The 13542-nt window shown below is 39.6% G+C and overlaps 2 protein-coding genes across 4 annotated transcripts in view; one reads left to right on the forward strand and one right to left on the reverse strand.

The window, feature by feature from the left end:
* The window catches only part of LOC130692189 (prominin-like protein), a 72280-nt gene that overhangs the window by 40214 nt on the left and 18524 nt on the right, over positions 1 to 13542 (forward strand). The gene's annotated exons all lie outside the window — the stretch shown is intronic.
* LOC130692535 (uncharacterized) lies at positions 10713 to 12869 on the reverse strand. The gene is made up of 6 exons (XM_057515666.2): positions 12402 to 12869; positions 12127 to 12337; positions 11912 to 12064; positions 11377 to 11826; positions 11103 to 11309; positions 10713 to 11024 (listed from the first exon to the last, which is right to left on the reverse strand). Exons 1-6 carry the CDS (start codon positions 12764 to 12766, stop codon positions 10902 to 10904), a joined length of 1509 nt encoding a protein of 502 aa, XP_057371649.1. The 5' UTR covers positions 12767 to 12869; the 3' UTR covers positions 10713 to 10901.

Raw genomic sequence — 13542 nt, forward strand, 5'->3', positions numbered from 1 at the left:
TCGCCAAAATCCCTTTTGATTGTATAACATAAGAAACGCGTAGCACACGTAACAGAGAGAGAATATCAGTGGCAAAAGTCGACTGTGCTAGGACGTCTCATAACTTTTTTTTGTGGCCGAGCAGCGTGATCGAGCGCCATTGTCAACCCTCTTTGATATTTCTCTTTTTGTTCGTAACATTATACATCATGAAAAGGGACTGGAAGGAGGTGACAATAGCTGAAAGCAGAAAAACAGTGTGGATACAACGATGGAGTGTAGGAGGAGTGGAGTCACCAGAGGGAGGAGTCAGCTTTTCACGATGTGTGTATGTGTGTGACAGTGTGATCAATACAACACGCAGAGCAACGTCTGCAACGTCGACATCGTACAGTCGTGAGTTTTGTGAGTACATCTTTCATCGTCTTCTGCCATATTTGTGTAATGACGTGAACAATGCTTTATGATTGTTAGGTTTATTAGATTTCAAAGTGCAATAAACTGTAATAGATGAACGAAGAACTTGACCTCTGATCGTAAAGCTTTCGCCAAAAAGTTGTACTTTATAGGGTGTCATATTGCACGCGAAACTGATGATGAACGATGACTACACACTGTTCGATACGACCACTACGCATAACTTACAATCTAGCAAACCTTACCTATTGATTACGTGCTATTTATCTGATTTAGAAAGCTCACAAAGTTTGAAGAAGTCAACTTTATTGTATGAATCATCATTAACGAGATATTGGCAGAGCCTCTATAGCAGTTAACACGATCATTGTTTGCGTGACAACATCCCGAAAAGAAAATATATATATGTATACATTCGCTATAGTTTGTATTGCGATCACCCTCTTCCAGACATAGATGCTCTTATCTTTAAAAAAAAAAAACATAGATAGAACGTTTCGAGGTGATTTATACGAGACGTGACGCTCTCAGAAGAAAATTCATTCAATCTTCGATGGGATCATCAGATTTCCATCCGCTTCACAGTCTCAACACCCCTCGCCCCATTTTTATTATATAACAAGCCTTCCCAACTGCATGTAACGAGTGTTATAACGCACGTATACAAGTGTTAAAGATTTAGCCTGATTTTAGAAGAAGATTTAAAGTTACGTGTTTACAAAAGAAAGGATGATGAACGATGAATTTTTTTTCCTCAGACTCTGTTGAGGGATTCTTTCAAAAAAGCATCTCAGCTGTTATGTGACAGGCCAGAGAACAAATACAGTCTTGTGATCTTCTTTTTGTCCTTCCCCAACAAAAACAAGAAGATGGTCAAGAGAGCATTTCGATCGACCACAGCAACTCCCTAGTGATGTTGCAAGGGTAATATATCTACGTAATATAAATCCTTGTTTCCCTTTTTTTTTTTTGCTTCCCCTCTTTATATAAAACATCCTCTTCTTTTCCATTTTTTTTTTTTCGACTATTTGTCACCGAGGATTTTCCGCACCCGTAACGACACCCACCGCACCGCGCACGTACAACCACGTTTTCATGGAGAAGATAGAAAAAAAGGCACTTTTATTATTGATCCTCCATCTCTTCTTGTTGTTTCACCCTATGACCAGCAGATAAAAGAATAAAAAATCGTTGTTTTGTCCTAGATTTTTTTCTTTTTTTTTTGCTTTCCATACTAGTTTTGCGTTCTCCATAAGTGAGCTGTGTGTAGTGCGTCCTTTTCGTTATTGCTTGTATATATAGTGTTGAGCCGTACGATCGCTATAAAAGCTTATGGCTTACAGAGAATAACATCAGCCTTTTTGAGTTCCACGCGGATTACAAGTCCCTCATCATTCCCCATATAAATCCCCTTCAGTTGTTGATGACCCTCTTTGCCACTGATTGTCTCTCTTCGCTCTTTTGGTTGTTTGTTGTTGTGTGCGTGTGTGTGTGTATATTGTATACATATAGATTAAGAGATGTCAACGTAACCGAAGCCACCATTTTTCTATCATCCGAAAACACCATGGCCACTAATTCTGCGCACATAACTTGTTTTTGGCGTAATGCCCCACCCAGAAAAAAGGGCACTTCATTTTTCTCTTTTTCTATTTTATCGGTGGGAAAAGGTTCGCTGTAAATCGATCGATTTTATTTTTTCATACTCATTTTCCATGGCGGCTATTAATATTAATCTTAATTCCTGGCAAGTTGTACGTGTTCCACGAATATCGTAAGGCTGTCTATTTAATAGAGCAGTTAATGACTTCATGGCAAACATATAAATGTCTCGGCGAATAAGACGTAAATGAGGACTATGTGTGCTTGCACGTCCGGTCATCCCCCTAAAGACGTGAGTGTTTCTGATGAGATTTCTCTTTCGTGTCGGATGACATATTAAATGACGTACCCTTTTCCACCCCTTTTTTTCCCCTCCTCTGTGTGTCTAGCGTGTTTATTCGGGTTGACAATCTCATTGGACATCGAGAAGAAAAGGGTATAAACTCAGCCTCAAAGATTATTCAGAGCCTTGTCGTTCAGACAGCGGCCACGTGACTCTGTTCTGCCTATAAACATCAAAGAAGACAAAGAACTAAAAAGGAATCTTTAAATTTTTTTTTTTCTGGAACGTGTAGATCGATTATTCCATCAGCTTCGATTTTTACGTGAGTAGGGATTTTCTTCAATTACGTCTCATGGCTTTTGTTTTTGTATAGCATGATGACTTTTCTTGTAGTTGCGACAGGCAAGCTTAATTTACCTAAAGAAGTTGACGTGATCACATACACGTTAATATTAGCTATCCTTCACGTTTGTTTTCTGTGCACGTTAGACTCGTGACTAAGAAGGTTGTTCCAAAAAGATATAAGGTTTTTAAAAGAAACAACAAAATTCTACTAGATTCAAGTTATCAGCGCCAAAGGGATAGAATCTTATCTACCGCTCTGATCTTTCTCTTGTTTAATAGACTGCTACGTGTTATGTGGAGTCCATTTAACGTGTTGTTATCCTTTAGGTACTGTATACGCATCTAACAGTCTCCCCTCTATACAGAATTCATTTCCCCCCATAGTTTTAATTTCTTTTTTTCTTCAAAACTTTGTTTTTTAAAAGAATGAGACGTAGGGGATATCTTGATCTATCACGGCCCAGGAGGGGGGGCAGCTTTAGCCCAGTCATCCCAAAGACCAGAAGGTTTCGATTTAAATAAGATAATCTATTTTCCCGCCTTCTATATTTCTCTTCAGCTCCTCCTCCTCTTATAATTCCTCCTGTTCTTCCCTTCTCATTTCTTAAAGACGAATTGTAATATACAACTGTCCAATTGCTTTCAAAGCAGCGGAAAATAAAGTGTTGCTTCCCTTTTTCTTTTTTTTTTCTTTTTGGTGGCTTCCAGCCGACTTTTAACTGAACCAGCAACACAATAAACCAATCGACTAAAAACATTTTCTCGTTGGCCTTTTTTTTTTTTATTTTTTACTTGAGGGAATTCCTTCATCATCGTCATTACACACAACGGGATAAAAAAAAAAAAAAAGAAGTCGAATCAATCAACATTCTTTGTGTTTAGAAAAGCCGCAAAAGTTGGATGATGACGTACGCGACTTTCATTTGAAACACGAAACAAACAGCAGGGCACACGCGTGTCCCGAGCCGTTTTAGATACAACGCGCATTGATACAAGTCGACTCTCTTGTTCTAATGACCATCAAAGAATGTTCAGATTATTTTTCTTTTCGTTTCGATCGCTAGTGAGACACAATTGAGTTTTATCGCACAATAGAGGATTTTTTGAAAAAAAAAAATAAAAAGGTGAGCGATGTGGGGCGGAGGCCAATGGAAGGTGAATAGGTACCAAACAGAGTCATCGTCCTGACGTTAAGGGAACAAAGCGACACACGCAGAAACCGTTAATCACAACAAATGAGAAAACGGTCGGGACGGCAGGTGAAGCATTTTGAAAAAAAGGAATCATTTCGTAATAAGAAAGAGGGAAAAGAAAAAAAAAAATATGCATTTAAATTCATGGGGAACGTTTCAATTGAGTTTCACAAATTTTCAAGGCCCTTTTCAAATGAGGAGGTAGGGCCAGGTAAATAGACGCTATTATTTTTGCTTACCTCTTTGGAAGAAGCGGATAGTTTTGACAGAAATGATGAAACTGTGACCTTGAAAATTGGATCGACAAAAAGAACGGAGGACAGTCATGTGGAATTTACCTTTTGCTTAATGCAGATGAACGGTGGCCCTAATTGTCACCTGGGGTGTTGTCTCACCCTCAAAAAGAAAAAAAGGCAAAATTGCGCAGTAGATGAGAAAAAAATATATATAGAAAGGAAGACAAAGCGCAACAGCAGCTAAACACGACGAGGAAAATGAAAATAACCAAAATGTGCACAGGTGTGGAATCATCGTAGGTGATGGGTAGAGAAAAAAAATAGGAAAAATGTTATGACTCTATTATCATAAATCAAGTAGATGCAATTGAAACGAAGTGGGATGACACGATAGGTTATATACTATTATCAAAACTTGTATATAGAAGGCCATTGCAATGATGAGAGGTAAAAAGAAAAGCTTCGAATAATAATATTTTTAAAAACTATGAAAGGGGGGGGGGGGGGAACAAGACAAAACAAAAGAAGAGAATTCAAAGTCATAACGGCTAGGTCGTGATGGCTCCAAACTTCTTTTTTTCCCTCTATTCTTATAGAGAGAAACCCCCCCCCCAAAAAAAAAAAAAAAAAAAAGGGCTATATATCTATGATGATGATGATGTGAGAGGCCAATCTGTTTTGTTTCCCTCAATTGTCCCGGATCCATTAATCACACGCTCGACACGCGGCCACAAAAAAAAAAGGGGGCAACGAAACGGGTAAAAAAAAAAGTACGTAGAGGTTAGATTTTTTTTTTTTATTAAAAAGGTAACAAAAATATGAAATTAAAAGTAAATAGGGTGGCAGACAAGGATAAGCGTGTACACGGAGAAGCGGATTAAACATTCAAAATATAAGGAATTTAGGTACTTACACTAAATTGGTTAACAAACTTAACTGTTACGTGTGAAAAAATGGTTGAAAAAAGGAAACAGATCGATACATTATTTGATTTATTTCTTTCATTTCGTGTAGATAAAAAAAAAAAAAATACGACGTCTAACGTGATTATTCGTGCAACGTTTTTTTTTAACGACTTCCGGCATGCCAAAGGTTTTTCTTTCTCACATGTCGGTAGAAATGCACAACACTTTCCACTCGACTTGGTTTGACTCACCTGACATCCTCTTCATTAAAGCAAGGGGTCTATGCCACTCATTTCCCGATCGAATCCAATTTTTTACACGAAATAATTCCAGTTCATCGAATGACCCACTAGTTCTTTCTGCTTGTTTACTGGAAGCGAGGAGACATTATTGAATTGGACCTTGGCCACCGTTTTTCCAAATCCAAGTGGGTTCCAAACCCCACGACAACATGAAAACTAATAATAAAGCAAAAGAAAAAAGAAGGTGAAATTGGAGATGTCTTAAAAAAAAAAAAAGAAAACGTCTATAAAGGCGAAGGGAAATGAAATCTCGTATAATTTCTTTATAGCATGAAAAACGTCATTTTTAAAATTGTGTGTCTATATTTTCTTATTACCTCCTAATGGTTTTTGTCTTTCTTCTTCGTACACCTCACAAATGCTGACAAAAGTTACGACATAGTCTCTTATAAAGACCCTATTGTTCGAGCACCAAGTGTTGATGCTTTTGGCACACAAACACACTAATGCCCCATTTATGTGATAACAGCTGATTGTGCATTCTTCCACGGACTGCTCGTACAATCAACGGAGAAACAGCTCTCAGCTATAGAAGAAACCAGGTCCATCTTAATAGACACATATTTGTTCGCTGGCATTTGCGTATGGGGTTAGATTCTATACATGCCCCCTACATATGATGCGCTCGAATTATTCATATACACTAACACACCCCTTACATTATATGGAGGATGACTGGCGGAGCCGGAATGATGGAAGACTTTTTGGGTGTTTGGTGTTACTTGTCAGCAACTCGGGTGTGAATACCAGTGGCACATATTTATACGTAAATAAGTTCCACGTCTTTTCTTTTTCAGATTAAAGAGCTTGTGTATGGTTTACGTACACGACTTTCCCTACATCATACGCAGAAGGGCTGTTGATATGATCGGTGGATGGTGAGATGATTGTGTGTCCTTGCCGTGTAATTAAGTAGCAAATCAGAGCACGGAATGTTCCACTCCATCAGGCCGGATAATCAGCTTCACACCACGTCCCACCTGCTGGCCTTATATTTTCTCCTCACTATGTATCCCCAAACGGCTGCGACTAGTTAAAGATTTATATATATTCACCTGCTGTCGTTACTACATAAGCCCTTAAAGAAAACTTCTAGCAATTGGATCATCAAATTTCATCCAACCGTATAATAATAACTCAATAAACAGCAGCCAGCGCGAGTCAGCTGACGTGTTCCGCCCATTTGCACCCGTTTGCTTCTATCCGCTCCCATCGTTTCTCCGCACTTCTAGATGAAGTTATAATCCAATTTTTATATCTATACTCATTACGCAGATACACACTATGTGTGTGTGTGTACGGTCATGAAAAAAAAAAGTTAGTTCACATCTATACCTGAGAATGAAGTGAGTTTACCGGTCATAATGTTTTCCACGCAACAGTTTTGTCCGCGGTGGCCGCAGCAGGTAACCAAAAAAAACATTTATTTATTTACTATTATTATTATTTCTTCCCCCTTCTTTCTGTTCTATCCGCATGACGACTCTATTATTCTCTCAATTTTTTTTTTTTTCGTGGTATACAAATGAGAGCGCGGGGTACCGCAACATGTCGGTTCTTCCAATTTCTCGTTTCACCCCACCACCACTTTCCGACCGCAAGGCCTGTACACGCCCTTCGCTCAGCAACCAGGTGCGATAATTAATAGAGTTATGCAGTCTAGTAGCTCAAGAAGCAAAACATCTTTTTTTTTCTTTTTTTTCTGGTTGACCTCAAACGAGTCGGTGCCGTATTTCTCATCAATTGGAATTCCCGCGCTGCTTGGACGGCCCACCATTTTTCACGGTTTTCATTTATTACACACACAGCGGCAGGTACATATACAAGCTTACCTACATATATGGGGTAAATACATAGACACACACTAATAGAAGGCTTTTTACAATTTTCTGTTCTTGTTTTTGTTGTTGAATGTCAAGACGAGCGGCGGCAAAGTGAAGAAGGAGGAAATGGAAACATTAAGAAATAATCATCTTTCTATACTGCGTTTTGCTGCAAGTGCGGGAAACGCAAAAAAAAGGGAGAAATATAGAACAACGTAGTTTTTTTTTTCACTTGTATGATGGTCGGTAGCTGTGCAGGGTGGCGGCATCGGATAAGAGCCCCGCTCCCCCCTTGTTCTAACATAATCTGACTGACGTTTAGTACATCCAGTCGGCATACAACATCCGGTGCTATCTTCTTTTTCATTAAAAATATTTTGAAAAAAACTAGTGAAAATGAAGAGGTTACCTATGGTAGCTGTTACTGCATATAGCACATGTTGTCACGGCAACAGCTAATTAAGTTATACAGCGGAGATAGAGAGACCGACAAGACACAGCGGAAGAAATTTGGGGGGGAAGAGGAATTAAAAATGAGATAATTCAATGCTGGTCCGCAACTTTGGAGAAAGAGGTGATTACTGGCGAGTTACAGACGGCAGCTTATTTATAAGTAAAAACTAATTAACTCGGTTGTGACCTGGTTAGATGTTGTTAAGACACCACCACTTAATCAGCAAATACGCGGACGGAGGCGTGTTTTAGCAATGGCCTCTTTTGGCCATTTAATTCAAAATTTTCAACGAAAAAAAAAAAAAGGGAAAATTCGATGAGCTTTCTCTCTCTGCTTTTAAAGCGCGCAGACGTCTAATCGTCACAAAAGCTAATGAGATTGCAGCTGGTAGTTCATTTGCATTAATAACGGGCGCTAGTTTTCCAATCAAAGGAACTAGACAAAAGAAAAATGGAGAGAGTGGCAGAGATAGACGGCAGGGCGTATAGACGGTTGCCACGGTAACAGCATAGACACATATTCCTTGATCCCGAAAGGGCTGGGCGAAAACTGCTGTTCAGATTGCCGACATGCAAAACCCGTCAATTTATCGCATCTAAACTGGCGGGGAAATTATTGATACTAATCATAGCCTGCCTGCCAAAACAATATTATTACACATATTCTTTTTTTTTTTTTTTTGTTTACCTCCTCGTTCCTTCTTAAGACACGCTCACCTCTTATATTCATAAATTAGCCGGGAGGTGCACGAATCCCTTTTTTTTTTTCCTTCAGTTCAACATCGGCTTACTCTCTCTCTCTCTCTCTCTCTCTCTCATTTTCTTTCTCTTTCGCACAATTTTTCGTTTCTTTTGGGCTTAAGCTTTCAAGCTAGAGGCGCTTCTCAACAACAACAAAAAAATTCATTTCTTCTTTCCAACTGAAACTGTTGTTGTTATAACACGCCCGCCGATAATATTATCTTCATTTTTTTTTTCTACCCCCCCCCCCCCTCCCACAAACAAAAAAAAAAACATGCGCTTTCGCTTCTGCCGCTATGTTATATTGCTCGGACAACATACAGCACCACCCGGCCACCGGTTATAGCTCCTCCTGTGGTTGTGTTTGACCGAAGAGAAAGAACAAACAATGAAAAAGTATTTAAGAGTTTAAAAAATATATATATATGTGTATTTTACTTTCGAGACCGCCTTCACTGTGAAACATCAACAGACTCCTTTTTCTTAAATTGTCTGGCGAAAAAAAAAAAAAGAGAAAAAAAAACCTTTTGTGTATAACCGATGGCGGTGAGCTTAGTAATTACCGGTCGTAGATATGTGTTACTATGTGTGTTGTCGGTCGGAGTTTTTCTTTTTTCCCTTCTTTTGCGCTCTTTTTTTTTTTTTCTATCCGTTCCTCCTTTTTTAAACTACCTCCCTTTTCACAAACGATGACTTCATTATAGATATCCCCTTGAACTTTGTTAATGGAAAAAAAGGAAGAATAAAGGCCGGACTTTCTTTTGACACAAAATCTACAGGGCAGACAATTTTTCTTAGTTGAGTTGTAATTTTTTTTTTCTCTCTCCCCTTTTTCAAAAAGTTAAACATGTTTTCTGTGCGGGTCTTTACTCGCTGATTGTAATTGAAAATTCGAACCATTTGTAGGATAAGTTTTGAAAAGAAGAGGTCGTTGAGCGCAGGATGCACACACACAAGATGTTACTCCTCTGACTTGATGTCTAATGACTTGCTGCGCTTCTCCCCCCCTCAGTGTTTGAGAAACAACATTTGAAAACTCAATTAAATCAAGTTGAAAAATGATGGGCATGAAAAAAAAAAAAAAGGATGAGCGATTCTATTGTTCATTGTTTCTAGTTTTAGAGAAGGGGAAGACTCTTTCTTAGTTGTTTTCTCCAGACCTTTTTCGGGTTTTATTGTTTCTTTTTCACCAACGATTCAGATCGGATCCTGAGCTCCATCTCTTGTTTTTATCACTAAGCTACAAACACAGAAAGCTAAGGTAATGCGCAGGTGGAGAGATGAACGACCGTGAAAACAAGACCGACAATAAATACTGGCATCATTTTTTCGATTCGTCAGAGGGCGTATTTCATTTAACCGACCAATTTGGAAAGCCCCAGAAAAAAAAAAATTTCATGGCTAAACTTCATTGAATACTTACAAAGAAAAAAATAAAAAAGAATAGAGAAAAAAATAAAAAAGAAAAACGTTTGAATTAGGTAACCAAGGTTTAAATCAAACGAATCGCGCACTTTAGAAATCAGCCGACACTGATTGGTTTAGGGAGGTCGCTTACACACCGAGCGCAGGGACTTGCGTGACAGCTGTATAACTGCGTGAATACTTGATTCTGGTTCCACCTTAGTTGGAATAGTCACTAAAAAGTACACGTAAAAAAAAAGCGACGGGAGGTTCTTTGCTGGGAGCCGACGGACACAAAAGAAAAGTACACCATTCAAAATTCCGGTCCGGATAGATTCGAATGGATGAATTTAACGAATGCAGCCCTCCCGACTTTATTTGGATGTGTTCAAATGTGCATTCAAACTTCTTTTTATTATCATGTCATGAAAACTTGCCTAGCGGTTGTTTTTTTTTAACGATTGGAAATATCCGCATTGAATTATGCGATGGACGCTGTTTACCAACTCACGGAAAAAAAAAAAATAAAATAAAAGACACTCGGATTATTATATGAAGGTTGCGGCTGTTGTCCTTAGCCTTGTCATCCCTGTCAAACCGTGAATAAAAAGTATTTAGAAGGAAAGTAGTTAACATTTAACGACCGTTTCCAGAGAAACGGGCCAGATCAAAGTCACATCCCATGGCATTCAGCACAACCAATAGCTAACCAGCAGAGGCGGAGTCAGGCGGAATTCTTCCATTTTATTTCCCCAACAGAAAAAACGTGATGGCGCCCAACTGACTCGACTCGATAATTTTAATATTACCATCAGCCGATGGCCAAGTCCTTGTAGGGAAATTCAATAAGGAAACACCAACCAGACGCACCGATGTGGTTATTTTTTTTTCTCACGCAAACAACCACCACAAAACGAGCCTCGTCCAATCGGAAGGCAATCTAGGGAAACAACAGAACGTTACAAACCGTAACAAAGTTGAAAGTAAAATGAAAATTTTTTTTTTATTTTTCCGACTTGATCATTTTGCATGAATCACGAACTATATTTGACGAGAAAATGTTGATGCATGCACTAAATCTTATTTCCATATTTGTAAGCAGCATTTTTGGAGGAGTAGAAATTTTTGAAGCGTAACTGAATCCTAGACAGAAAGCAAGATCAGTTGCACATGTATGGCACACTTTGGTGAGTTAGAAAGGAGATAAAAGGACTGAGTTTAGTTTTCGATCGACTCTTCGGACGAAGCTGATTCAATCTTCAAGGTTTCCTCGATCACGGTCGTATTCCCAACGTCCAGCGCTCCGTTCCAGCTGTTCATAGTTTTATTAAAGGCCTCCATCTCGAGAGAGAAAAATCAAACAAATGAGTTTAAATAAAGAATGAATAGAAGATATCCCAGAATGGAAAATTTATGTACTTCAAATTTGAGAGCTTCGATCTGATAGAGTGCAGTTTGTAATTTCATATCTTGGATCTGGTCTCTTGTTTCATCCTTGCACTTTTGCAGTGTTTGATTCATGGCTCTGTTTTGCAGACTTAAAATCGTGATTCGATCCTTCTCCGTTTCGCTTTCGATCATGGCGACACTCTCCGCTATGCGGGACAATTTATCTTCAGTGATTTCCTGTCAAAATCATTTGCGTTACAAGAGATGTAAAGAAACAATAGTTCACCATTCAAAAAAGATGTACCGTGCGCTGAAGTACTCGATCGTATTGGACTTGGATTTCAGTCAAGTTGTAACGAAGTTGATCGACTGTTAATTGCATTTCCCTGGCTTGGAAATCGTCTTGCTCTCCATACACTTCCAGCTGTTCGTGCATTCGGTAATGACGAGCTTCTAACGAGTCGAGGACAGCCTCGTTCGCTTCGACTTTCGACTCCAGTCGGTTGTATTGCTGGACAAATCCTTCCAGCCGTTGCTCAATCGGTTCCATTCGTGACGACTCGGCTGTTTTGCTCTCCATTTTTCGCTCGAGATTCTGTTGAGCATCACGAACGGATTGCAGCGCATTCTTCAGTTCATTGACTTTGTGGTTCCAGTGACTGTAACGTCCACCAGATCGGCTGTGATGGCTGTCAAACGCGCTTGCTCCTGCCAACTCGATCGAAGCGTTCCATTCTTCTTTCAGCGATTGAACCTGTCAAGATCAATTTAGTTCATCAAAGTTTTCGTTTAGACTTTCTTTTTCTTTCCAATTTTAGAGAAAGAATATAATCCATTACCTCTGAGCTGACGCGAGCGACATCCTTCAGGCAACGCTTTTGATTTTCAGTTATTTCACTTAAATCGTTGCGCAATTGGATCATATCAGCGGCCATTCGCTGCCGTTCGACGCTTTCCTCCGTCCATTGATGACGCAGCTGATGCACCTCATCCTGGAATTGCACGAATTTGATCATGGAATTTTACTATTGAAATATAAGGTTAATGTTAATACTTGAACAAAACGAATTTGCTTCTGGACTTCGTCAGCGAGCTGAATAGATTTTGAAACATTCAAATTCTGATTGATCTGATTCACGTCCGCTTTTAGATTGCTGACAGATTTCAGAAGCCATTGCAATGTTTTGACGGCGTTTTCGGAGGATGTATCTCGGACAGTCCGCACTGAACCTTCTGATGTTCCAATCAGGGATTCGACTTTGCTTCTAAAGTTTTCAAATTCAATTACCAATCAAGCAAGTCGAAATAAACTGTCAATCAACTACTCACTTGAGAAGGTCCAATTCGTGACGGAACGATTCAATCGTCTGCGCTTGATGGTTCTTATGAAGACTCAGCTGTTCGAGGGAAGTTTGGAGACCCCTCATTTGTGCGTCAAATTGAGACAGAGCTCGACTTTCAACTTCCAGTGCATTTAGAGTTTCTTTAGCCAATTTGACTTCTTCCTGAGATGCGCGACTCGTTTCGCTCGTCCGCTCTTGACGGCATCGAACCTCTTTGAGATCTCTCACTTCACGGGTCAATTTGCCAACCGTTTCCTCTAATTTGTTGATGCGCTTCCATTCCATTCGGCCGGAAGAAACGTGGCTGCATCCCAAAACTAAAACCAACACGAACACGAAACAGAACTCCATCTTCTAACGTTCTCTGTGACGGTATGACTGAATGCGACGGAATTGTTTGCTGTTTAAATGTCCCCCCCCCCCCTACTCCTCTGTACTTCTGTATCCCCGCTACTACTACACCAGGTGGCCTTTTATTTAGGTCCTTTTAGAATCCCCCCCCCCCCCTCCTTCCTTTTTTTGCTCTCTCCACACCACATCTGCCATCGATATGTTTTAGTACATGCCTGGCTATCGTTCCCTATAATTTTTGAAAGCAAATTTCTCGAGAAAAAAAAAAAGCGGAAGAAAGAATCGCAAACGTTTAGTTTAAATGCTGGGCGGCTTTGTTTTGCTCTGAAAAGGGGTCCAAACCGATAAGAATCGAAACATCACTACCGACTTAATTTGATGCTAATGAATGGCACTTGGTCACTAACGAGAAGCAGATTGGCGGAGGGCGGAGGCGACGGGTAGATAATCTCTCTAGCGACGTGGGGACCTTTTTCTTTCTTGAAAATTGTGGGTCAACGGATGTGTGGGAAAAACCAAAGGAATAAAAATATCGATGGTATGCATTAAATTAGAATAACAACGCCGGTAAAGCATATGTGATAACATACGCAATGCCTAAAAAAGAACGAAAAAGCGCGATAAGGGAGGTATTTTTCATCATTCCCTGCCACCAGGTGTATGTGTTTAGAGAAGGGGAATGAAAAACCGTTGGCGATGTGCTACGTACTACCTTTATTGTATCCGATAAGATTCAAAACAAACCCACCTCCTTCCCCTCTACACAACAAATAAAA

Source organism: Daphnia carinata, chromosome 1 (genome assembly GCF_022539665.2).
Source record: "Daphnia carinata strain CSIRO-1 chromosome 1, CSIRO_AGI_Dcar_HiC_V3, whole genome shotgun sequence".
Classification (NCBI taxonomy): domain Eukaryota; kingdom Metazoa; phylum Arthropoda; class Branchiopoda; order Diplostraca; family Daphniidae; genus Daphnia; species Daphnia carinata.